The 27,606-nt window shown below is 36.6% G+C and overlaps 1 protein-coding gene across 3 annotated transcripts in view; it reads right to left on the bottom strand.

Annotated features, from left to right (window-relative positions):
* The window catches only part of LOC145332324 (uncharacterized protein CG43867-like), a 283,573-nt gene that overhangs the window by 186,853 nt on the left and 69,114 nt on the right, over positions 1-27,606 (bottom strand). For 2 of the 3 annotated variants that reach the window (XM_080177312.1, XM_080177313.1), the window contains exon 7: positions 7,121-7,183. In XM_080177312.1, the coding sequence (XP_080033438.1) occupies positions 7,121-7,183 (63 nt within the window). Of the gene's footprint in view, positions 1-4,656; positions 4,701-7,120; positions 7,184-27,606 lie in introns of those variants that run through there. The other variant, XM_080177314.1, reaches the window with a different exon arrangement.

Raw genomic sequence — 27,606 nt, 5'->3', positions numbered from 1 at the left:
AATAAACCAATCAATCAAAATTCAAAGTCCCCAAAGTTGTTAAGATAACGTGATTAAACTTTGGGGACTAGTGTAGTTTGTTTTTCTTTCGCTTTTATGGGTGTTGTTATCCTTGGTGTTTTTTTTTATTATTCATTATGTATGTATATTTATTTATAAACAAATTTATTTGAATAAAATATTGATAACATTATTCAGCTTTTATATAACTTTATATGACATTTTTTGAATAAAATAAATTAGTAATTGTATAGTATCGTAATATAGACAGCTCTCCACGGAACTTAAATGAAAATTTATAAGATTAAAACCAGGTTTGTTAGCTTAAATGCTCGGCCTAATAAAACTGATAATATTTTTTTTATTTTTATTTTATAGTAGTAGAAAATTGTCTGTAAACCAATGGTATACATGAATTCTCAGTATGGCTGAGAAGCAGTTTTTAAATGTTTCCTACTGTCAGGTATGTCAGGTGCACTCAATTAATAATTAGAGTAGGGGAAATGCCTTATCCCAAAACAGAATACTAATAATTTTACCCAATATGGCTTCGAAACTGATTAATTATCCTCTAAATTGGAACAGAGTTCTCAGCCATTGTGAATATTCATGTATAGCCTCGTAATACAAGCAATTGTTCACGAAAAATAAAATAGAAGATTTTGTTAACAATTTTCAATTGCAGTTAGCCCCTTTTCAGTCCATCATATGACATGGGAAGGAGCATTTTATGCAGCCTAAATTCCCAAGAATGCAATGCCACTTTTCCTAAAAGGCATCATAGCTGGCCTCTTTTGTGTCCATCATATGACATGGGAGGCTGTGACACAAAGGAGACCAGCTATGATGCCTAACAGGAAAAGTGGCAATGCATTCATGGGAATCTAGGCTGCATAAAATACTCCTCAACTTCCTTCCCATGTAATATGATGGACTGAAAAGGGGCTAACTGCAATTGAAAATTGTTAATCTTAATGTACTATATAAACACTGTTGTTATGCGTGTTCTGATTAGGTTCTCATATCCTGTTAGATAGAAGTTCAAACAGTACATTTAACTCAGCATAAATTATAATAATTTATTAAATTATTATAATCTATGCAGAGTTAAATGCATAATTGATAATCTGAATGTACTATGTAAAAACTCTTGTTATGTGTGTTCTGATTTAGTTCTGATCTCCTGTTAGAAAAAGGTCAGAAAAACCTATGTTTTGTGAGATTTTGCTATGTGAAGGACCAAAAAGCTATGTTTTGCAATATTTTGCTATGTTAAGGACAGAAATGCTTAGTTTTGCAAGAATTTGCTATGTTTTGCAAGAATTTGCTATGTTTTGCAAGAATTTGCTATGTGAAGGACAGAAATGCTATGTTTTGCAAGAATTTGCTATGCAAAGGACAGAAATGCTATGTTTTGCAAGAATTTGCTATGTGAAGGACAGAAATGCTATGTTTTGCAAGAATTTGCTATGTTTTGCAAGAATTTGCTATGTTTTGCAAGAATTTGCTATGTGAAGGACAGAAATGCTATGTTTTGCAAAAATTTGCTAAGTTTTGCAAGAATTTGCTATGTGAAGGACAGAAAAGCTATGTTGTGCAAGAATTTGCTATGTTTTGCAAGAATTTGCTATGTGAAGGACAGAAATGGTATGTTTTGCAAGAATTTGCTATGTGAAGGACAGAAATGCTATTTTTTGCAAGAATTTGCTATGTTTTGCAAGAATTTGCTATGTTTTGCAAGAATTTGCTATGTTTTGCAAGAATTTGCTATGTTTTGCAAGAATTGGCTATGTTTTGCAAGAATTTGCTATGTTTTGCAAGAATTTGCTATGTGAAGGACAGAAATGCTATGTTTTGTGAGGTTTTGCTATGTGAAGGACAGAAAAGCTAAGTTTTGCAACATGAAGGACATAAGCAGCCTTCCTAATGTAAGAATTTGTCAGACAAAGGACATAAGTCACCTCCCTTAATTTAGATTTTGTTAGATAAAGGACATAAGTAGCCTTCCTTAGACCAATTTCCAGTGACTTCTGTCCTAATTAGGAATGACTTTGTTTTCTTTCCATGAATTGTCTATAATATGATAAGATACTTGATCCAGCGGAAATTAAACGGTTTCAAAGCGATGATATTTATTTGTCTGCTCATATATCTGTCTGTTTTTCTGTCGGTCTGTCTTTCTGTCTGTTTGTCTGTCAGCCCTTCTGTCTATCTGTCCTTTTATCTGTATGTCTGTTTGTCTTTCGCTTTAATTAGCAAACTTTGTCTAGACGAATTAAGAAAATATTTAATATTAATTTTCGATAAAATATACAAACAACTGCGTTCTTAGATAGAATTATAAAAAATAATTCTTAGAAAATTTAAATAAAATTATTTATGATTTTTTTAAAAAAAGCTACAAAATAAACTGCATTAGGGTGCATAGACGTCCAAGGGGGGGGGAATGGGGCGATTACCCCCCCCCCAAATTTTTTTTCATTTTACCTCCCCCATTTAAAATTTACCGTTACCCTGGGGGTGCCGTAGGCACCCCCAACCATTTAAACAATTTTGGGGGGGTAAATACCCCCGCCCAAAATAAAAAATCTCTAACAAAAAAAATTTACCCCGGGGGTAAATTTTGGGGGGGGGGGGGGGAAACAAATTTTACCCCTGCCAACAGATTTTAGGGGGGGGTAGTTAACCCCCCAAGCAAATTTTACCCCCCCCCCCTAAAAAAAATTTACCCCCCCCCCCAAAAATAAAAAGCTTGGACGCCCCTGTTAGGGTGCCATGTTCTTTTTCTTGTCTATTGGAAAAACTTTCCCATAAATATATATAAAAAATTCGCGGGGGGGGGGGGGGGTAGAGTTACCCTCTCCAAAATTGTAACGTTTTGTAAACCTAAGAAACATCACTGTAAAGAAGAACTACAGACACAAAGACATCCAGTTACTTTTATATAAGAATTGTCCTATATCATTGCTAATAGTCCGAATTGAAAGTTCCAAACCAATAGGACACTTCTATTCTATCAGAATTTTTATAATCGTGAATTTATATTCAATATGGCTTTATTATGAAATATTCAAAGTTTCAAACCAATGGGACGTTTGTATTTGATTTAATTGTTTATTTATTTAAATTAATATGGCTCTATCTTGAATTTTGAATGTCTCAATGAAAAAATAAAGGGATAAGAAATACAAATAACTTTTCGACCAGTTAATAATATGGTCATGGAAAGAAAACAAAGTTACGGGTTTCATCGTATTTTCACAGTAGCTTTTGAAAGGTTATTTTAGGTTAGGTTAGGTTAAGTAAATGTTAATGATTGCCCCACAGGGTTAGAAAATATGCCCCGCAAAGCTAGAGCACACTGCAAGGGCTAGAAATAGATAAAAACTAATGTGAAAATACGACGAAACCCGCAACTTCGTTTTCTTTCCATGATCCAAATAATCTTACATAAAATAAATAAGATGTCTGTCTGTCTGTCCGTCTGTCCGTTTTCTTATCTCAATAACCACTGGACCGTTTTGTATTCCTTTACAGGTAACTGTCTTATATATATCGTTTTAGAATTATTTCATTATGGTTTCCAAACCGATTAAAATCCGCTCGATTATAACCGGTTCTCAGCCATACTGAAAAATCATGTATAGCATAGATATAAATCAAAATCACAAAATTTATTTTAATCTTATATTTTTTCATTTTAATATCCACGGAAAGCTGTCTATAATACCATGCTATAAATATGTATTATCAAAAATAAATTTTTCTTCAAATGCCTTTTCCCTTTACCCTTTATGGTAAAATGATTTATTAGTATTGATAAGCAGACGGATAAGGATACAACAACAATGGATATATAGAATACATAAATATATTGACAGGAGAAAATTTGTCGTCTATTTAGGTTGCTTATATGGACCTCATTTATTGGCCAGTTCGTTCATCTAATGGAAGGGGAGGGAGTGAGGCAAAATAATATGTGGGGGGTGGGAGGGGGTATAATTATTTGAGCCAGCTGAGAGCATTACTTTAATACAGTACATGAAAATCTGGTGCAACAACCAAGTAATAATATATCCATTATAGCAAACAAAGCAAAAAGATATTTAAATAAATCTCTGTGTTACCAATGAAATTATAAATCTTTAAAAATCTGTTCCTTTCAAATGGGTTTTGAACTGTTTGAAGGGTTTTTTATATTTTTGAATACTTTAAAAGTCCCAGAAAAGGCTAAGTTCCTTATAAATAAGGGAAGAAAGAGAGAGAGAGAGAGAGAGAGAGAAAGATATTATATAATATAAGCTGTACCTAACTTTTACAGGAATCATCATGTAAAGTTTAGAAAATCGATAAGACAATTATAAAATGTTTAAAAAAGTATGTTAGCTATTAGTTAAGGACAGACGTACGGCCAGACCGACCCTAATTATAGATAAGCTTCGATTTTAAAAATGTGTTTCTTTTAAATGGGTTCAGAGTTTTTGGGTAGATTTTACCCATTTATCAAATTACTTACATTCGGTTGAAAGTCCAAAATTGAATTTAAAAAAAAAACAAGGATGACAAAATTAAATGCAATGAATTAGGAAAGAAATTGGAATAAAATGAAAGATTTTATATTTCGAAGTCATACTAGAAATATATTATAAAGATTACCTTAATTCCATACTATTAGATTAATTTTACATTTTTTAAAACCTAAAAACATATTTTAACTTTATCCGCTATAACTAAATATTTTTTAAATTTTAATTTAACTAATAATTCACAGTTTTTTTTAAGGGAGAAGACTATAGACGATATATTGATGTACACCCCCAATAATAATCAACAAAATAACCACTTCTGTACATAAAAATTTTTCATACATCCTAAATTTTCAGTTCATTTCAAAATAGTTATTACTGTATTAAATTACTAGCGGCTTCGCCCCTAGCCTCTCGGGGCTTTGCCCCAAGAGGTTTGGTCAACCTAATTTTTCGTATTTTGGATTTAAAAAGCAAAAAGTAAAAAAAAAATTTTTTTTTTTTGGGGGGGGGTATTTTTCATTTTTAGGGGGGGTTGGGGGTGTCCCACCCCCCAAGAAAATAGCTTAAAACCATCACAGGACCAGTAGGTATATTCCCTGAAGAGTAGAGCCCAATTGGTTCAGTGGTTACTGAGATCTTAAGCTTCAGACGGACAGACAGACGGACAGACATCGTTCTACTTTGTATTATAGACTAGTGGCTGCGCCCCTAGCATCTAGGGGCTCTATAATCAAAAGGATATGGATGGGCAAAAAATAGCCTAAAACCACCTTAGGACCTTTAAGAAGCTTTACTGTAAAGGAGAACCATATCTGTTCGTTAGTTAGTGAGATCCTTCGCTTCAGACAGAAAAAGCTTATTACTTTATATAATAGGATACTGATCTGTTCAAACCCGAATTATAGCGAACTTGTTATTGCTTCGCTATTTACAAACAAAATTTCTCATTTTTTAGTAAAAAGTTGATAAAAACATGTTTTTTGTCGTAATTTAAAAGTTTCTTGGTTTTTTTTGTAGAGCTTTATTTTTAGGTATTACATCAATAAAGATTTTTAGAAATATTATTTAGACAAATTCTTTATTTATTAAAATTCACAATAAATCACTAGAAACATGGAGTTAATGTAACAGAATGCAATATCAGCTGTTTTTATATGAATCTGGAGCTGAAAAATATCAACCAGTCAAATTATTATGGTCGGACTTTCTTCTGATGGAAAGCATATTACACCAGAGGTAGGGTCATACAACAAAATATTTTTTAAAAATATTTCCTAATTTTTTTTCTCTACTATTTTTGTTTTTATACGGTATTTTACAAATTTCTAATGAAAGAAAATAATTATAAATATTTATTTTTTATTTTTGGAAAAAAGTTGTATGACCCTAGCGGAGCCTCGGTACGTAAGAAATATCGATCCATTTCTAAACAAAATATCGATCTTTTTGGAATAAGAATTTTATGTAAACAAAGGTTTTAATATTTAATTTATCTTTAATTTGTTTTTCCTTTTTGTGCTCTTTCCTATTTCTTTTCATTTTTCTTTCTCTTTATCTTTCTTTCTCTTTGGTTTAAAAATTTCCCCTTCTCTTTCTCCCTCTTTAGCTATTATCTATCTATCTATCCTTTACATATTTTTTCTTTTTCTCTTTATCTCTCTCTCTCTCTCTCTATCTATTTATCTATTTCTTTTTTTCTCTCTTTCTCTCTCTCTCTCTCTCTCTCTCTTTTTCTCTCTTTCTCTCTCTCTCTTTCTCTTTTTTTCTCTCTCTTTCTCTTTTTATCTCTTTCTCTTTTCTCTCTCTCTTTCTCTCTCTCTCTCTTTCTCTTTTACTTTCTTTCTTTTTCTTTTCTCTCTCTCTTTTCTCTCTCTCTTTTCTCTCTCTCTCTCTCTCTCTCTCTCTCTCTCTCTCTCTCTCTCTCTCTCTCTCTCGCTCTCTCTTTCTCTCTCTCATTTTTTAATGCTGTCTAATATAATACTAGCGGCTGCTCCCCTAGCATTTGGGGCAATGTATTGTAAGGGGGTAAAAAGGGCAGAAAAATAACCTAAAACTATACCAGGTCTCTAAATACAGGATAATGTTTTAGGACAAAGTTACATTTTTAGGACTTGATTATAGAGATGCTTTGCTTATAACATCAAACTTTGATGAATCGGTATTCCAAAAATCAGATCAATTGGATTTATTATATCGCATAAAATTTTTTTGTGAAAAAAGTTAAAAATCAACATGTGTAAAATGGACGTACGGACCTTATTGTAACGATAATAGAGTTACTACGCTTTCTAAATCTTACCTAACTACTAGAGGAATCACCATGCAAAGTGTAAAATCAATATTTTTAAATTTTAAAATGCCTAAATTAACGAAAAAAAGTAACCTTTCCGGACGAACGTACGGAATACAGACACGCCCTAATTATTGAAAAGCTTCGCTGTTCAAGTCATAATATTAATACCACTTTTGTTATCCCGGACATTCAGACCCTCCGGGCTAACAAAACTGGTTTTAATCTTTTAGTTTTTCATTTTATTACCTGCGGAAAGCTGTCTATAACAAGGTGCGATAAATAATTAATGAAAACTTACTTTTTGTTCAGCTTTGTCAGCCCTGGTTTCCGCCTCTATAATTCTTACTTCAAGACTTGATAACTAAAAAATATATTAGTTATTTCTCGCATCGTATTATAAACGGCTTTCCGCGGATATAAAATGTACAATTATAAGATTGAAACCATTTTTTTCAGCCCCGAGATGCCGAAGGCACGGGCTAAAAAAAGTAGAAAGCTGGATATAATTTGATGCTAGAAATAGTTTTTTTCATATGGATGAGAACCGGTTTCTATCCACCGGATTCGAATGAATACGAGAAAAACAATTATTCGTGATTTACCTTAAAGTGTCTAGTTGAGTACTGAGACCCACTCTTTTAATTTTAAATAGATTTAGTATAAGAAAGTTGGGGTATAGTCCATTTCGTGGCGATGCCCCTTAAGGTATTTCGTATTTTCACAGTAGCTTTTCTCCTATTTCCAGAGCCAATTTCCCAACCCTGCGGGGCAATCACCTAACCCAACATAACCTATCCTAACCTAAATAACCTATTAAAAGCTATTTTAATAAAAAAGTTTGTTACGTCTCATTTGCAAAGTAGTTTTTAATAGGTTATTTTAGGTTAGGTACATGTTAATGATTGCCCCGCAGGATCTAGAAATGGGAGAAAGTCTACTGTGAAAATATGACGAAAGGGAAAGCGTCAAATAGTATTTGAATTAGTGAATAAAAGTAAACCTCTTTTAAATCAAGGATAACTCTTTATAGTTAACTAGTGGCTACGCCCCTAGAGGCAATTAGTGTCACTTTTAAAAAATTTATTAGTAATGTTTTCTAGAGGCGATTTAAGGCGATTTAAGGCGATCTAAGGAGGGTCCTACCCCAAAATATTTATAAACCGTCCCTGGAAGCTACCTTTGAACTTTTAATGTATTGCTTTAAAAACGCTGACTTTAAAACCTTGGAAACTTATTATATAAAGATTTATTTGTACAAACAAGAAGTGTACAAACTTTTCCACAATGAAGGGGTAATTTTGTAGATTAAATTTTAGGATGTTATCAATTTATTATCCATTGTCGAACGTCCTGCAGACAACGAACCCTTTGATTGCATGAACCTTGGCTGAAAGTGTGAACAAATTTAGATTCATTTTTAAAAGCGAAGCTTTTCTATAATAATTAAAAGCGAAGCTTTTCTATAATTAGGGTCGGTCCGTCCGTCCGTCCGTCCGTCCGAGATAGTTAGCTTTTATTCATTAATTTAGGCATGTTAAAATTCTCCTATCGATTTCAAACTTTGCATGGTGATTCCTGTAGTAGTTAGGTACGACTTAGAAAGCGTAGCAACTCTATAATCGTTACCAGAATGTCCGTACGTCCATTTTAAACATGTTGATTTTTGTACTTTTTTAATAACAATTTTTTATGTGATAAAATCATCCGATCGATCTGATTTTTTGATTACTAATTCCTATTACAATAAGGTACAATATTATGAGCGAAGCATCTCTATAATCAAGTATTAAAAATGTCTTAAACAGAATTCTATATTTAAGAAGTTTTGCAACAAATTTACGTATAATTTTGTCAAACCTTTTATTTTCATATTTTGTATATTCACTCAACAAAAGTTAATGTTCGTCTGTCATATCGTTTCAGAGCTTCGCTTTTATGGATGTTGGCATCCTTGTTATGTACTAATTCTTAGGATATTGGTTTTACGAGTACAATCTAACAAGGATGACAACATCAAAAAATATCAAAGCATGGAAAATCAGATTGAAGAACAAACGAACAATAATTCTTGTGTCAGAACTAATAAGCAGAACATTAATTTTTAAGTGTAAACAAAATTGTACATAAAATCGTAATAGGAATCATCGTGCAATGTTTAAAATCGATAGGATAATTCTAACATGTCTAAATTACCGAAAAGAGCTAACCGTTTCAGACATATTGACTGAAAGTAACCATAGAAAAGCTTCGCTTTAAAAATCCATTTGATTTCTCATTTGTAATCATCCTTGTCAGGGAGGGAGGAGACATTGGACTGTAAATTATTAGAGTATCCAAAGTTTTAAAAACACACTATCTCATTCGCTAGCTTGAAAACTTAATGGACTTTTCTCAAATCTTGATTTGTTTCATCAAAATATCAGTGTGTCTAAACTTTTCACCCAATAATTCTAAAGGGTTATTACAATGATCACCATTTGGAAATGTACACCAATTCATTATCCATTGTCTTATCACTTACAATTCTTGCATAAAATAAATTCATGTCAACTATGGTACGTGATTTTTAAAATATTTAATCTAAATTAAGATCAATGTTAGTTATTATGGCGATAGTGATAATACTTCATGTTTATATAACCCTGTATTAATGAATATATGCTATACGTCGATATATTGACAGTAGAATAGTTTCAATTTACCTCATTTATCGGCCAGTTCGTTCCTTTAGTCGGAGGGGAGGGCATGGGGTAATGGGGGGGATGAGAGGTATCATTATATTTACCAGCTGCAAGTATCACTTTACTAGAGTACGTGAAAATCTGGTGCAACATCCATGTAATAATATGTCGATTACTTGAAGTTTATATAACCCTATATTTAGTGGTGTAAGTAGTACATATTACAGTGTGTTTAATGAACGTGGTATTTTAATAATAGGACGAAATATGCTAACATTTACCAATAGATATACAATACATGTTTATATTGACATTAGAAAAGTTGTCGTTTATTTAGGTCGTTACAATGATCCTCATTTGTTGGTCAGTTTGTTCATCCAGAAGGGAGGGTGGGGATGGGATAAATTATGTGCATGGTGGCATCATTATTTTAGCCAGTTGCAAGTATAACTTTATTAGAGTACATGAAAACCTGGTTCAACATCTATGTAATAATATATTGATTACTTGAAGTTTTTAACCCTATATTTAATGGTGTAAGTAGTACATACTACAGTGTGTTTAATGAACGTTGTATTTTAACATTAGATCGAAACAGTAGTTTAAATACAGGAGCAAATAGCCCAGGGACGGGGACACTGGGCTGTTTATATTTCTTGTCCCCAAAGTTTTATATTAACATTTTCTTATTCGTTGGCTTAACAGCTTTGGGGACTTTTATTGAATTTTGATTTGTTGGTTCATTAAGTTGAGTTTCCAAACGTTTCAACCTCTAATTGAAATCAACAGAATTAATAGATAATTTTGTGCATCATTATCCTTGAAATAAATAAGTTAGGCTTCTAAGAATTTGAATTAATATTTTGTTTAAAGGATCTATTTTTATGAACATTTCAGAATAGTTATTTCTCGCATCGTATTATAAACGGCTTTCCGCGGATATAAAATGTACAATTATGAGATTAAAACTAGTTTTTTTAGCCCCGAGGGGCCGAAGACAATGGCTAAAAAACTGGTTTTAATCTTATGATTGTACATTTTTATATTCGTATTTATCTATTTCTTTTTTTTCTCTCTTTCTCTCTCTCTCTCTCTCTCTTTCTTTCTTGATGAGGGAGGGGACAAAGGGCTGTTTATTATACTAGTCCCCAAAGTTTTACAATAATATTTTCTTATTCGTTGAATTTTGATTAGTTGGTTCATTCAGTTGAATGTGCAAACGTTTCTAGCACTAATTGACAGAAGGTGCAATTTTTTGTATCACCATTGGGGATGTGATTGTGCATCAATTTATCGGCCATTGCCTTATCCCTTTAGATCCTTGATATATTGTACTTTTACAAATTTTACTACCTTTCAAAATAACATGTATTCAGGTCAGCTGAATTTTAGTTTTCGAATGTGTACGCAGTTTCCTAGGTGTTTCCTCATCCTATCTCAATATTTACAAATAGCTAAAAAACTTCTAAACTTCAAAATTTGAATGTATAAACGATTTATACATTATACATTTTAGTTTTTAAATTTTAATTTTTTTATTTGAAGTTTGAAGCTTTTTTAGCTAGTAGTAAATATTGAGATAGGATGAGGAAACACCGAGGAAACTATGTACACAATCGGCAACTCAAATTTAGTTGACCTGTATTCACTTTCCAATGGATCAAAGCTGCTCTATAATTGTTTATGTTGTTTTTAGGATGGGGACTGTTAATTATAATGGTACCCAAAGTAAAGTAGCTTTGGATAAAGTAAAGCAAAACAGTTTCAGTGATAGATTCAATTATAGAGTATCTATACGGTACTTTTATTTGACGCAGTAGAAAATAATAAAATAAAATAATTTATAACATCTATTTTAGATCTTAAATCCTATTATTTAAATGTGTTGTTAATGTCGAGATGACTCAAATTGAGTACAATTTAAACATGTGTTAACAATATGGTTTCATTAGAATTTATCCATATTCTTAGAATTTACCCCCACTCAGTTAAGCATTGATGATGGATAAACACTCTGTAATTTTATTTGTTTCCTCTTAGTAAAAGGTATACAGTGTGTGCTTTTCAAAGTAAAAATAAAAATAAGGTTAAATTAAAATTAAAATAACGTTAAAACTAAGAGTTAAAGGATTAGATTTGTATATGGCTAGGTGTATATCTAAAAATCGGAATGCATTTATTTATTTTATTTCCCTCAGTATATGTCCTAATCCTTTGTCAAATATTCCCAGATTTATTTACTCTCTTTGTTTGAATTCCATGGAAAATGGATAAGAGGAGAAAAGGAAGGGGTAGGAGTAAAAAAAAAGGTTAAAAGGTTTAGGAGAGAAGGGGGCTGTAGATTATAATTATATAGTGACTGAAACGTTTAGGACACTAGACCCCAAGTTGTTCAGCAAACGAATAAGAAAACAGTATAATAAAACTTTGGGGTCTAGTCTAATAAAAAGCCCCTCCCTACGTGAGTAATAGTAGTAGTAGTTGATCATCATAAATCAATTTTGGGATCTACTGCAGTTCACGGTAAAATATTGCTGGTAAGCAATATTTCCAAAAATCTTTGAATTTTAAATGCTGCTAGCTGTCAAACGGCTGAACGTACAGACCATACCCGCACACCATTTTAAGTGGCATAAGAAGGTCTACAAATAATCTGGAATAGCCAAGATCCAATTATGCACAGGGAAAGCTTTACTGAAGAAAAAAACGCGTAAAAAAGGTATTTTTCGCGCATTTCTCTGCACTGCGAGATAATTATGCATTATTGATTTATGGCTATTCCAGATTATTTGTAGGCCTTCTTATGCCGCTTAAAATAGTGTGCGGGCATGATCTGTACGTTCAGCCGTTTGGCAGCTAGCAGCCTTTAAAATTCATAGATTTTTGGAAATATTGCTTACCAGCAATATTTTACCGTGAACTGCAGTAGATCCCAATTTTGTTCAGCAGCATAAATTCGCCAGAATTAAAGGTCATAAAAAAAAACATGTATCACGCAACTCTTAAGTTGGGGATTGTCTGTATGTCCACTAGTACGTCATTAGGGTACGATTAAGAAAGCATAGTAACTCTATTTATCTGAGTAATGAATAATTCTTAGGACAACAAGGTACAATAAAAAGCATAGAGCATCTCTATAATCAAGTTCTAAAAATATCAAAAATATGTTTATAATCGCTAGCCAATTTTGCAACAAATTTATACAATTTTGTCTAGACTTACAAATTTATATTCTGCTTATTAGGTTTTGACACTCTACTAGAGTTAACGTTTGTTTGTCCTGTCGTCTTATTTGAGAGCTTTACTTTTATGGATGTTATCATCCTTGTTTCTAAAGAATCTACTTGTATTTTTATTCGAATAATATAAGGGTGTTTAATCTAAAAATACCTGACTTATACTGATATATCTGATTTTTTATAATTGGGGTCAGTCCGTCCGTCCGTAACGGTTAGACATGTTAGATTTGTCCCATCGATTTCAAACTTTGCATGATAATAGTTTAGTACGAATTGAAAAACGTACTAACTCTATATCCGTTACAAGAATTTCGTTTGTCCATTTAAAACATGAATATATATATATTTTCGAATCTACATTTAATAAGATTACAATTTAATAAAAATTTATAATTTATATTACATGCAGACCATGGTCAACACCCTCCTATGATATGCTTCAATCAGTGGAGTCTTACAGTTGACCAGTTTCGAATTTACAGGGCTACAGTTTAAAGTGCTTTAAAGCTACACCAAGCTTAAGAAAACCAGCAGGCTTCCTATGAGATGAGAAAAGGAAGGCTGATATAAACCTACTTTTGCTGATAATTTCATTTTTTTTATTGTGTTAGAGTATTTTTTAGTTAAGTCAAGTTTTTTTGATGTAGGTCTATATTTTTGCATATTTTTTACTATAAAAGTGTATTATTTTATAGTGTATTTTTAAAGTGTAATTTTTTTTGTAAAGTATTTTTTTTTTAGTGTTTATTTTTATGTTTGTCATTTTTTGTAGTTTAGGTATTTGTTTAGTTTTTTTTTTTTTAGTGTATTTTAGTAATTTTAGTATTTTTAGTAATTTGTCTTTTAAAGTAATTTATTTTATGATAACAAGTCTTTTTTCCTGAAATAAATGAGAGGATTTAATAAATTTAAAATGTTAAACTTTTTATTTATGAATGTTATATTTGATAGGCTTATTAAGCAGATTCTTGTTGCGTAAGAAAGAAATAAGTTGTTATTTCATTTAAAATGGATTATTATATATGAAAATAAAGAAATATTTAACATTTTTATTAAGGAATATACTTTACATAAATATCTTTATTTTCTGTGTGTATCCATTTCTCTTTCGATGTTTAAGTTAGGATTACTTACTTCTGGAGCTTCTAATCAAGGCTTGTCCTGCAGACAAATAATGTGCATCTGTGGTATGCGGCAGCTCTGGACCATGCAGAAACCAAGACATTATAGTGATGCTACGCACCTAGCTAAATCCTGTTGTTCTACAATTATAAAGCCACCTGAAAATATGTCAAATAACGGTACTGGTTTCATCCCTCAGTTGTCCTGCAAATGGAGGGAGGGGGTGTTACCCCTCCCTCTCCCATCTTAAGCACCGGAACCTTCCCCTTCAACCACCAAGTTATCAGCACCACCTCAACCCTGAGGATAAAGGATCTAAACCTGCCCTCACCTGATAGGATCACCCCCACACAGACTGTTGTTGTCACAAGTAATCATCAAACCTTCCCTCTTTAGTACCCAGACCTACCACTCAACCCCTCTATGCTTATCTACCTATTGTGCTGCTCCATGGGCTATCCTGCCTGCCCCAGACAGGGATAGCCATCTACCTCACCATTGAAATTACCTATGTTTTACTGTATGATTTATCTTTAACTATCTTTATTCCTAATCCATATGTATTTATATTATGGTTAACTGTATTCTTAATTCCCCCCACCCTTTCCAGGGATGGGGACTCATGATTGCCCAAACTGACTATTGTATATGTATTACAATGCTTTTATGTTATGATTATTTATTCCTATCCATTGTAGTTAATGTTTGTTGTATATAGCTTTAGTATATCTTAACCCTTCAATAAAGTGACAACTGAAAATAGATGTTGATCATTATCTAGTGAAAGCTAGAGAAGCGTAGCTTCTCTATAGTAAGGTGTCCACGTCTGTCACACTGCCGTAATCTAATTGAACTCCGGTGTCTGCCATTTATCCTCGGCGGATACCACAACTTTGGTGACAGCTGTGTGAGATTACGGCGAACCACAAGTGTAGAGCAGACGCGCATCTGAGGCTAAGGTACTCCCAGCAGTGAATCTGGCAAAACTGACGCAAGCAACCTGAATTACCCACCCTGGACAGCAAAGTTTAACTCTGCATCCGGCAGTTGTGGAAGCGAGACAGCGAAATTTGATGAATAACCGCGAGCAGCGCTGATATCTAACGGAGAATTGAGCGCCAAAAGGGCTGAAACAGGCCTGCGGACCGGCTGAAACAAGCCAAATAAGTGTAAACGGCTGAAAATAGGCCAATTTTACTGCAAGAGATAGCAGGATCCGAACCAGTGGCGCTAGCAGGACGGGACATTCCCTGCCGCCATCAGCTGGATTTGGATAAGCGGCGCTAGCAGGACGGGAAATTCCCTGCCGCCGATAGGCTGAAACACGCCACATAGCTGCAAGCGGCGCTAGCAGGACGGGACATTCCCTGCCGCCGATAGGCTGAAACATGCCACATAGCTGCAAGCTGCGAGCTAACATACGAGTGTAGTGCACCAGAACAGAGAAAAACTACGTCAACCCCGAGTATCCTGAGAGGCTACAATGCAGCCACCCATCTAGAAAACAGATATTATATCACATTTTCAGGGATTACCACCCTAGTGTGATGGCCAAACAATAGATTTATGAGCAAAGCTTGGCAAACAAATTGTTGTGTTGTGATAAATCTAAGAATAGAACAGGCTTGGATTATTGTGTATTGTGATAACAGCTAAAAATAGAACAGAGTTGGTAAACAAATCTGTTATGCAATTGTGATAAGGACAGAAATAGAAGCTAGATGTAACATAATAAAGACCCTGATATACAATCAAAACAATCTCAAGCCCACATCACAACAACAACAATACACCCCTTATTCCAAGGGAAGGGGAGGGGCCCCTCTCCATTGAAGGCAAATACAATCAGGGTGATATAATAGATAAACCTAGGATTAAGAAGAAAAGGCCCTATTACACCAGCACACAGTTACCCCCCTCCCTCACAGGGGGAACGGACGGAGTTACCCCCGTCCCCTCACGCGCTTCCCCCTTCCTACCCACACTAGACTAAGTCCGTCTGTAGTGTGGGGCTAGCGATCGGACACACAGAGCGCCATTCACGGATAGCGCAACAGAGTGCGGAAAATATCATAAATCCAACGGACGAAGCGGACCAATGAGAGAGCGAGTTGAGGGGTGAGAGCGCGTTTTCCCCGTGTGCGCGGATTTGACGGCGCGGACGCGCGTTACAAGGACAGGAGATTCCACGCACACACACACACACACACACCCACACAGGAGAGGGGCCATTCTATAGCATACATCATAGATATTTTTTTAGGAGAAAAACTTGCAAGCTCCTCCCTCCCTGTCTACAGTGTGATAAGGAAAACTAAACCAGTTCCTTAAACCCGCTCAGACCCTCAACATCTTCCTAGCCTGCCAACCCTACTTCAAAGCTGAATGGTTAGTGAAGCAAATATATGTATATATAAATACCCAAGTGATAAATAAGGTCGTTTTTTTTGTACCATGGGTACAAGTAAGTGAATACTAACCTCACCAAACAACACTGGAAACTGATATGGTAACTGAACGAAAGTACGCCCACCCTGTGGACATAGCCTGACTTGCTGCCCCACACTGGGCAGTGGTGGTGTGTACCTGGACCATCGACCTTCATAGTTGTAAACTATATACAGAGGAAGCGTGATTTTTTTGGAGCAAGGAGGAAAAGCTAGCTAGCTCTGGGGATATTCCTATACACGTATATATATATATATGGGCGTGTAGCCATGTATATATATAGATAGCCTACCTATCCATATATCTACTAGCGGATACGCTCCTAGAGACATCTGGGGATACCTAACATATTCCCTGTTACCTTTAAGCTAAGATCCGCTGGTTACCACAGAAATCAAGAGCTATACTGGAAAGGAGAACAACTCAGGCTCAACAGTTAAACAAGACGCTGGCACAAACAGACCAACCCCCTGCTACTTATCATGGGGGCGCGCCAGCCACAGAAACTCTTGAGCCAGGAGGACCGAGCCTACGGCTACGTGGACTACCACCCTAATTACACAGCTATAGTATTTATACTAGGGGTGAGCCGGCTCGAACCTCCTTGCGGTGCGGCTACTCTACTCTGCTCCTATATCTACAAGATACTGCTCCTGTTATTACTTTGGCCTACTGTGTTGAGTACAGTGAACATCAAACACATGCCAGGTCACAGACCCCTGGTCCCTGAGATGCCCTTGTCTGGAAGGATGACTGAATGTCCGCTGCACAGCTCCTGTTCAGTTGGTGCTCAACGTACGAGAAATAGCAATACTGGACTGGGGATTGCTGAACCTGTAGGTGTCCCCCTGGGGGTGTTGAACGATGCAACTGAGCCTAATGAGAAGGTGACAAGCTTCAGAAACTTAGTGGCCAGCCCCAAGATGGACACTATTACCAGAACTGAGACTCCAAAGGGGCCCAGCCCTAGGGCCAGTACCACCTGTTTCTGGGGTGGAAAGGTCCTCCCTGGCACTGGCCTCCCCAATCTGGAGGATGGGGAGCTGTCCCAGGGGAATAGGCCCTTCACCCAGATGCCCGACGCGTACCTGGGGGTGGGGGAGCCGCCACCCAAGCCTCCCTGGGAGCCCCCAGGCATGGAACGACTGGGGACCGGCCTAAGGATGGGGACTGGTGACCTGCCGCAGTGGAAGACTTTACCCAGCACGGAGGGAGCAGGGTTGACCCGCAGCAGTGAGGCTGTCCCCCCACACTCCAAGACCAGATGCCGCTACTTTGTTGAACCACTGCACATGTCCCAGCCAAGTTCCTCCATGCTGCTGAAGATGGAGGCCCACCAGGATGCAGAGCTCAAACTAGGGGAGTCAATAAGAAGGCCACCACCTGCCAAAACCAGAACCACCGCAGGGGCTCCCCACCAGCAGCTGACGGAGCCTGGCAGGGACGCAATACCAGCTGGCAACTCTGGCCCAACTCAGGTGGCTACCAACAGTCTGCTGACAGTCCGGAATACAGTCCAGGCTACCATCAGTATGGCATCTTCTGGGCCTTGCTGGTCCACCAGTGGGTACCTGTCCACACACTGGCCACCGGTACCCCCCAGAGCTCATAGCCCCCTTTCCGACTGGCACCATCAACGGCCTTTGCTACCAACTACCTGGCATACCCAGAGGGAGGATCCCTCATGTGGAGAAGCACCTGCAGAAGCTAAGGCCGAGGCTGGCCTCGCCACCCAGGGGAGGAGAGCCGCTGTTGGATGGAAGGAACCTGTGTGTATGGGGAGGAGGCTGAATGTAACCAAGGGGCCACCACAAGCAGCCCAGCACCGCCTGACCCCTAGTAGGGGAGACCCTGTTTGTCAGCTGGTGCCCCAACTGGAGGAGGAGAGACCTGGCAGGTTGATACACCCTGGGGAAGCCGGCCTGATGGGACCCAGCTGGACGAAGGGGCGCTGCCGCTTCAACGGCCACACAGCCGCCAAGTGTAGAACCGGTTGGGACCAAGCAATGAAGAAACACCAGGCCGCCCAACAACCTGCATGCAACCAGTCTGCCACCCAGGTCCACCTGGAGGGAGATGCCCAGCCGTCACCCCAATTAGCTGCCGCCGCTGGGGCCGCGGCTACCCAGGAGTCTGTGTCTCAGATTGGGACCATAGTGGCCAGGATCAACGTGCTGGGAGGAGCGGCTGAACCCAACCGGGTTGGCCTGGACCTCAGCCTCAATCACAGGGGACCGGTGTCCGTAACCCCTGTCGCCCCCAGCAAGAGCCGAGGGGCGCTACCCAGCGAGTCTGAGTCGATGTATGGGACGCCAACCGGCGTCGCCACCTGGAAGGAACGAGAGGTGCTTCCCTGCACCACCAAGCTGATGTCTGGGGCGACAACCGTCGCCGCCACCTGTGAAGACTGGGGGGTGCTATCCAGCGCCCCACGCTGGTGCCTGGGGCGACAACCGTCGCCGCCACCGAGAGACCTGGACCCCTGTGAAGACTGGGGGGTGCTATCCAGCGCCCCCACACTGGTGCCTGGGGCGACAACCGTCGCCGCCACCGAGATACCTGGACCCCGGAATGAGCCCGCAGCCCCAGAGGAAGGGGTGACACCCGTCACCCCCAGTCAGCCAGAGCCCCCAGCCAGCAGGGAGGGTCCAGCTGTCCCTCACCCTCAACTGCATCCAGCTGTCTACCTCCCTCAACCAAGCCAAGGTAATTGTATTGCACTGGTGTACCAGGAAGTTTGGGCTGGGCCAAACTTGCCTGCGCCCCCTGCATCTGCCCCAGGAGCCAGGATATCAGCCATTACCAGCCAAACTGAAGAAGCTTTGACCGCTGCCTGGGGAGTAACACCACTAGATGTGCCAAGTGCCGAGCCTACCCATAGAAGTAGAGGATCCCCAACAATTATGTCTACCCAAGATGGAGACAATGTGCCTGGACCCCTTCAGGCTAGGGGAGGAAATCCGGAGCCTTGTGCCTCCAGTCTACCAGCAGCAGTGGCCGTGGATGGGCCTGTCTCCCAGCCAACTAGAGCGGAGCCACCCTTGCAGATCCAAGACAGCCTCCGGCATAAAGGATGGACTGTTACCTTTCCCTACCCCGCAGGTCGGACTGCCATGCACCACCCTGCCAATGTCCAGAATGAGCCTGAAGGAGGCAACGCTCCTACAGTATGGCAACCACCACCTGCCCGCGTTGACAGAGACCCTGGAAGCCGAATGAACCTGACCAGCCCCGAGGGCGAAGAAACTGCGCCTGCATCCAGTAGCCAGCCTGCCAGCAGCAAGGTGACCAACACGATGGAGACCACCAGCCCAGTGGAGAAACCTGAAGAGGTGTATACCAGGCGGCTGTTGGTCCAAGCCCCCTCATGTGCTGTGCCACTCCTGGAGGTTGCCAGGGTGGCCTCAGAGGTACACATCCAACGGCCAGAATATCCAACAGGACCAGCTATTCCAGCAGATATAGCCGATTCCGTTAGACCTGGGGAGGGCTGGAGTCCACCACCATCCAGCAACTGGTATCCTGGCGGACCCATTCCACAAGGACAACAAACTGAAGGCCGCAACCACTGTCGGAAGTCTGGCGGTGCAGACAACCCCTCCAGCCTTCCGAGGGGAGAGTTGTGGTATGCGGCAGCTCTGGACCATGCAGAAACCAAGACATTATAGTGATGCTACGCACCTAGCTAAATCCTGTTGTTCTACAATTATAAAGCCACCTGAAAATATGTCAAATAACGGTACTGGTTTCATCCCTCAGTTGTCCTGCAAATGGAGGGAGGGGGTGTTACCCCTCCCTCTCCCATCTTAAGCACCGGAACCTTCCCCTTCAACCACCAAGTTATCAGCACCACCTCAACCCTGAGGATAAAGGATCTAAACCTGCCCTCACCTGATAGGATCACCCCCACACAGACTGTTGTTGTCACAAGTAATCATCAAACCTTCCCTCTTTAGTACCCAGACCTACCACTCAACCCCTCTATGCTTATCTACCTATTGTGCTGCTCCATGGGCTATCCTGCCTGCCCCAGACAGGGATAGCCATCTACCTCACCATTGAAATTACCTATGTTTTACTGTATGATTTATCTTTAACTATCTTTATTCCTAATCCATATGTATTTATATTATGGTTAACTGTATTCTTAATTCCCCCCACCCTTTCCAGGGATGGGGACTCATGATTGCCCAAACTGACTATTGTATATGTATTACAATGCTTTTATGTTATGATTATTTATTCCTATCCATTGTAGTTAATGTTTGTTGTATATAGCTTTAGTATATCTTAACCCTTCAATAAAGTGACAACTGAAAATAGATGTTGATCATTATCTAGTGAAAGCTAGAGAAGCGTAGCTTCTCTATAGTAAGGTGTCCACGTCTGTCACACTGCCGTAATCTAATTGAACTCCGGTGTCTGCCATTTATCCTCGGCGGATACCACACATCCCTAACAGTTTTAACATTCTTTTTTGGGATTGTTCTAATTTTAAAAAGTTTGATTTTGTAAGAGTAAGAGTAGATTAGCAGCGGATTGGGCATTTTGTGTTAACCTTTTTGACAAAAATTTTTGTATGTGATAATAGTTTTAAAAAGCTTCACTTTTGAAAATGATCAATCTTCGGGTATTAAAATTGTGTTTTAAATGGACAATGGACATATAATCCTTATGTAGAAAAGCTTTGCCTATATTGTATATTTATCACATGAAAAAAAAATGTTGTTAAAAAGGTTAAAAAGCAACATGTTTAAAATAGAAGTACTGACTTTCTTGTAAAAAATAAAAAATAATTCTTTTTTGGTAGTTGAATATCAACATAATTTCACAAAGGTAATCAAATATCCAAAATTGTAACTGAATATCCACTAAGATACTCAGCTACTATTAAGACCAAATTTACTTTGCTTATTCAGTTCATGGATATTATCATCCTTGTTTCTAAAGAATGTACTTAATATTTATATTTAAGTAAAATAAAGATTAAGATATTAAATTTTCTAGATAAAACCTGACATATCCGCGGACATTCAATAAAATAAACTAATTATAACCTGAGGTGGATTCTTTAAAAAAAAGCAATTAGTGGGGCAAATTTTTTTTAACAATCCACCTCTGAATTATTTCTTATCATAAATAGTAGATTTTAGTCACGTATTTACATTGGACTGTAAATTAAGCCAGGGATCTAAAGGGATAAGACAATGGCCGATAAATTGATGTACATCGACAAAATTATCCTTTCTGTAGATTAAAAATAGTGATTGAAACGTTTGAACACTCAACTTAATGAATCAAACAATTAATATTCACGAAAGTCCCCAAAGTTGATAAGCAAACGAATGAGATAACTTTATCGTAAAACTTTGGGGACTAGTATGGTAAACAGCCCGTTGTCCCATCTCTCTCTGAAATTAAACAAATGTTGGTACCCAAGGTTTTTTTTAAAAAGTCCTCAAAAATTTGCGATGTCCAAACTTTTTCAACAATCATTTTATAGAATATGCAATTATTGATTTTTATTCTTTCAACATCTTATTCTTAAAACTACGTACTATGTACTAAGTATTTATGCTGTTTTTGTTTGTCCATCGGTTGGTCAGGCAGGAAAATAGTTATTTATCGCATCGTATATCAAAATAAAAATCATAATTTTAATTCCAGTTTTGTTAGCCCGGGACTTCCCAACTAAATTTAACCTTATATTTCTTTACTTTACTATCTTAGGAAAACTGTCTAAAATACGTTGCAATAAATAACTAAACTTTGGCATATTTTCATAGTACGTGTGTACTAAGTGTCTCGTGTGGGGATGTTGCCCTTTCCCCCCCCCCCCATCCCCATTCACATTTACAAATGTACTTCAATAAACTTCAGAGATGGGTTCTTAAAAGATGCCGCGTTTTTTCGACAATTTTTTAGACATTGATTGATTGAACGAAGACGATGGGATTTCAACACAGAATATACAACATAAGAATTCAAAATAATACAACTGAAATCATAAATCTTTTTAGAGCTGTGTTAGACATTATACAAATGGTTAAAATAATAATTTAAAATTTTGAATTCTCAAGTTGAATACTCTGTTAAAATCGTATGGGGCATTGATCTTCGAGATGGAATAAGGTTTTTAACAGAGTATACAAATTTAGAATTAAAAATTTCAAAATTATTATTTTCGCCATTTGTATAATGTCTAATACAGATCTAAAAGGATGCAATAATAAATATGCAGCGAAAATGGATTTAAGTTGTATTAGACATTATACAAATGGCTAAAATAATAATTTTAAAATTTTGGATTCTTATGTTGTATACTCTGTGTATCGTCTTCGTTCAATCAAGCAATGTCTAAAAAATTGTCGAAAAAACGCGACATCTTTTAAGAACCCATCTCAGTGTATTTTTCAACCTCGTAATTTCCTGACTTAAGAACTGGGTCTAATGATGAGGTATTATCAGGGAGGAAAGGGACAATGGGCTGTTTATTACACTAGTCCCCAAAGTTTTGTAATAACGTTTTCTTTTCATATTTGTTGGCCAAAAAACTTTGAAGACTGTAAATAAATTATAATTGGTTGGTTCATTAAGTTGAGTGTCCAAACGTTTCAACCACTAATTGCAATCTACATAGTGTATCATCATTGTGGATTTACATCAATTTATCGGTCTTTGTCTTATCCCTATAGATCCCTGGGTATTATAGATATAACAGTGGCGTGCATAGTAATTCACCAATGGGTGTTAAACCTTTAAGAAGTGAAAAAAGAGCCTCCCATTTTTAAATTTAATGGGGGATTGTTATTGAGATCTTAAGGGACAGACGGACGGATGGACTGACATCAAGCTACTTTGTATTATAGATATCTTTGAGTGCATTTTAATTTTGTATATTTATTTATTTAAACCCATAAAAAATCTATTGTTGTTATTAAGAAGTACAATTAAATACTCTTGTCCTAAAGCCTTTAGACTTAGACTTATCAAAATTGCATTTATCAGACAATAAATTAAAAATTTCATTAAGTAAAAAAGGGCAATGCTCAAATAATTACTATAGAAAAATATAATTTTTTATAGTAATGAGTATAGCAATAAGACATAATATTATATATTTTATACATTATACGTAGAACAAATATAAGTTATTGCATATAAAAAATTATCTTAATTGTCTGATGTCTATCTGGAAAGTAAAATTTTAGCCAGTCAAAATGATAAAAACAACAAATAACATCACTAATGGTGATATCATACAAAATAATAAAAAAAAGTTTTTGCAATTACTTTTTACAAAAAAAATACAATTTGTGAAAAATATTTGAAAAAAATAGAATAGATAACCAAAATAAAAACCAGTAATAAAAATTTGCTCATAATTTTTAAAACTACTTTGCATTTACCAAAGAACCCAATTTTGCCTCAAATTATGAAATTTTCATATAAGTATTATTTTAAGCTAAAAATAATAAGGTATAAATTAAGCAGTTTTTCAAAATATTTGCAGTTTTTCAAAAATATATGCATCTTTATCTTTAAAATAAGAATAATCTGTATAAAATGTTAAACAATATTGTCTAATATTTAGTTGTTATAACAATTTTATGAAAACTGTTTCCATTTTTTTTCTAATTTATGCTGTCTGAAATGCTTTGTCTGAATATAATTCTTAGTACAAAAAATGAAGTATGAATCATGAAATTACAATTCCTATAGCAATTTTTTATATAGAAATAGGGCTAATAATATTCAACTTTACTACTTAAGATGGTTAAAAAACAGAAGAAAAAAATCAGCTTTTAAGATTATAAATTAGGAATTGCTTTATATTTTATTGTTTTAGAATCAAAATTGACATTATTGGTCAAAAATTTTAAACAATGCTAGTTTGCATCAAACAATCAAGATTAGGGTTGGCAATCCATATTGGAATCCGGAATCTGGAATCCGCCCAATTTTTGGTCAATTTTGGAATCCGAATCCATATCTGGGATCCATTTTCAATAGCGGATTCGGATTCTTAATTGGTAGGCTAAAATTAGCATCATGAGTTTTTTCTTTCAACTCCCACTTTCTGGATGGCAAAGATTTTCATCATTTTATATAAAATCTTTTAAAATTTGGTTCGATTCTCGGAAGTGAATTATAGAGAACACCAAGAACATTACTTTTTAGGACATATGTAGCACTTATTTTTTTTATTTAATAAAAAAAGCCTTTTAAATATTGCTAGAATCCGTAATCCGCCAAAAATAAGAATCCGGAATCCGCAGACATCCGCCATTTTTTTTGACGGATTCTTGTAAGAATCCGAATTACGGTCCAAAAATTTGACGGATTGCCATCGCTAATCAAGATATAACAAAAGTACACGGGCTTTGGTCCCTTACATATTTTTTTCAATGGGGAAGGACAGAAATTTAGTTAGGCCTTTTTTCTTTTTTTAGATGAAATCAAAAGGCCTAATTTTATTCTATACTAGAATACAATGAAGCAAAACACTCTAAAAGCTGAGAAATTTTACACAAAAGATTTCAGAAAAAAATGAACTCATCTAATTCCTCCAAAAAATTGAAGTTGGTTAATCTATAATACAAGTAGTACGATGTCTTTCTGTCTGTCTGAAGCTTAAGATCTCAGTAACCGCTGAACCGATTGGGCTCTACTCTTTAGGGAATATACCTACTGGTTCTACAATGGTTTTAAGCTATTTTCTTGGGGGGTGGGACACCCCCAAACCCCCCAAAAAATTAAAAATATCCCCCCCCCCCCAAAAAAAAATATTTATTTTTCTTTTAAAATTTAAATAACACAAAAATAGGTTGATCAAACCTCTTGTGGCAGAGCCCCGGCCCTAGAGACTAGGGGCTCTGCCACAAGTATTCTTATTTTGTATAACGATGTATGTCTGTCTGTCTGTTTGTTTGTTTGTAACGAAGGATCTCGCTAACCGCTGAACCGAACGGGTTCTCCTTAACAGGGTAGCTTCTCCTGTGAAGGTTTATGACTATTTTGGGGGAGGGTACCACCACCCTCCTAAGAGAAATCACACAAAAAATCGAAAACAAAATTACGTAGAGACTTGAACGCAACATAGAAATAGTTACAAATTTGAAATAAAACTAACAAACATTTAAAGTGCCACTAGAGGCCTCTAGGGGCGCAACCACTAGTTATACTATTATATTCAGTATATACGAGTTATCCAATAATAACTAGTATATGGGTTTTAACAAGTTTTAACAGGTTTTACAGTCAGTAATGTAGTACGTGAGTTTTGTCGTACTCAGATAGAGTCAAAAGGTAAATAACAACCACAATGGATTTATTATACGTGGATATATATTTAAGGGAAAAGTTGTCGTCAATTTAGCTAGCTAATATGGATCTCATGTATTGGGCAGTTTATTCATCCAGTAGAAGGAGAGTGGTTATCTTAATTTTAGTCAGCTGGTACTATTACTTTTTTAGTGTACATGAAAATCTGGTGCAACATCCAAGTAATAATATATCGATTTAACCACCACTTCTTAAATACACTGTACAGACACCAAGTACACAGAGAATGTACCTAAATACAAAGTACATTGATAATGTACCTAAATTTACATTTAATCTCTGAAGGGATCACAGGGGATAAGACAATTGCCGATAAATTGATGTACCTCCTCAATGATGATACACAAAATTACCCCCCTGTAATTCACAAATGGTGGTTAACAAGTTTTGACACTTAATGAACCAACCAATCAAAATTCAATGATAGTTAATGATAAGTTATTGAGCAAACGAAAAGTAATTATTGTAAAACTTTGAGGACTAGTGTAATTAACAGCCTAATGTCCCATCCCTCTCTGCTGTCTTGCGAATAAAGATAACCAATATGTAAGAATTGTAGTTTTTCTTTAAAACTACATAATTTATATGTTTCCAGTGTTATAAGGTTTAGTGTTTATTTTATAGTAAAAAAAAAAGAGTTTTTACCAGATTGTTTTTTTTTCATTGAATTTCAAATACAACCCCCCTCCCCTCTCTATTCTTTAATTATTACATGGGGGCGTACCTCCCCCCCCCCCCTGCATGCCCTGTGGTAATTTTTTTGGTTTAGTTTAAATGGTATTATAATATATTACGTAAGTTAGATTTTTTAAATTAATTTTAAAAAATGCTACTTGATAGAATATAAATAAATCAAGATTAGGATCAGAACTTCCAAACAAGGATAACAACATCTAGTATTATCCAGTTTTTACAAATACAAATAATTCTGCGAAGCTTATTCATAAAGGAAATATCATTACTTAAGGCATATTGAAATTGTCCTAACGATTTTAAACTTGGCATACTAAAGTAAAAGAATAGAGGTGGCATGAGTTATATGTACCTCTGCCCACAGGTTCGAAAATTTTTACATCCCCACTACTATTGTTTATCTAGTGGCTCTGTATTCGAAGAATAAAATAGCCTAAAACCATATCTTGTTCTTATAGAAACCATGTTTAGTGGTTAGCGAGATTTTACAGGACGAACAAATAATCCTTACTACTTTAAATAAAAGGATACTTTCATCGAGGTCTTTCTTTTAATTTCTTTGAGATGATTGAAAATCTTAGAGTAGCTTTGTTTTATTGAGAGAGTGTGAGAGAGAGAGAGAGAGAGAGAGAGAGAGAGAGAGAGAGAGAGAGAGAGAGAGTGTGTGTGTGTGTGTGTGTGTGTGTGTCTGTGTTCGCCTTATAGTGTATTTGATCTCGACTTTGTACCTTTCAAACCAAAATTTTACACACAGACCGTAGCTCTCCTTTCAAAGAAAGTGTATTTACATTTTTAATGGAAACACTCGCGTTAATGCCCCCCATTTTAACTCCGCCAGACGATTAACCAAGGGGCGTGGGGTAGGTCTCCTCCCCTCCTCATCAAAGGAGGGGAATGGGGGAGCTTAGGAAATGTGTATATTAACATTGAATATTTGAATAAGAGCTCAGAATTCATTCGAACTTCAACTCATCAAGAGCCACTGATTACTGTGCCTTAAAATATCTTAAGATATTTTTGATCAAGTTATAATTTCCTGCTTTATAAATCTACAAGAATTATATAATAAAAATGGCTTTTTATAACAGCCGTGTTCCTGCCTTTGGCGAACCATCCAACTTGGACGACCCCTGGAATTTGTCAAGTGACCGACCAAGCAGCGGCGGCAGCAGCATGTGTATGCCGCTGAAAAAGCGCTACACCAAAAATTACCAGTTTGACTTTGCGGCCGCCGGCCAATCGGCCGCTGCCAATGT

Source organism: Acartia tonsa, chromosome 11 (genome assembly GCF_053477335.1).
Source record: "Acartia tonsa isolate MP-2025a chromosome 11, ASM5347733v1, whole genome shotgun sequence".
Lineage (NCBI taxonomy): Eukaryota > Metazoa > Arthropoda > Copepoda > Calanoida > Acartiidae > Acartia > Acartia tonsa.
Note: the sequence above shows the minus strand (reverse complement) of the source record. Positions and strands in the feature narration are given on the sequence as shown.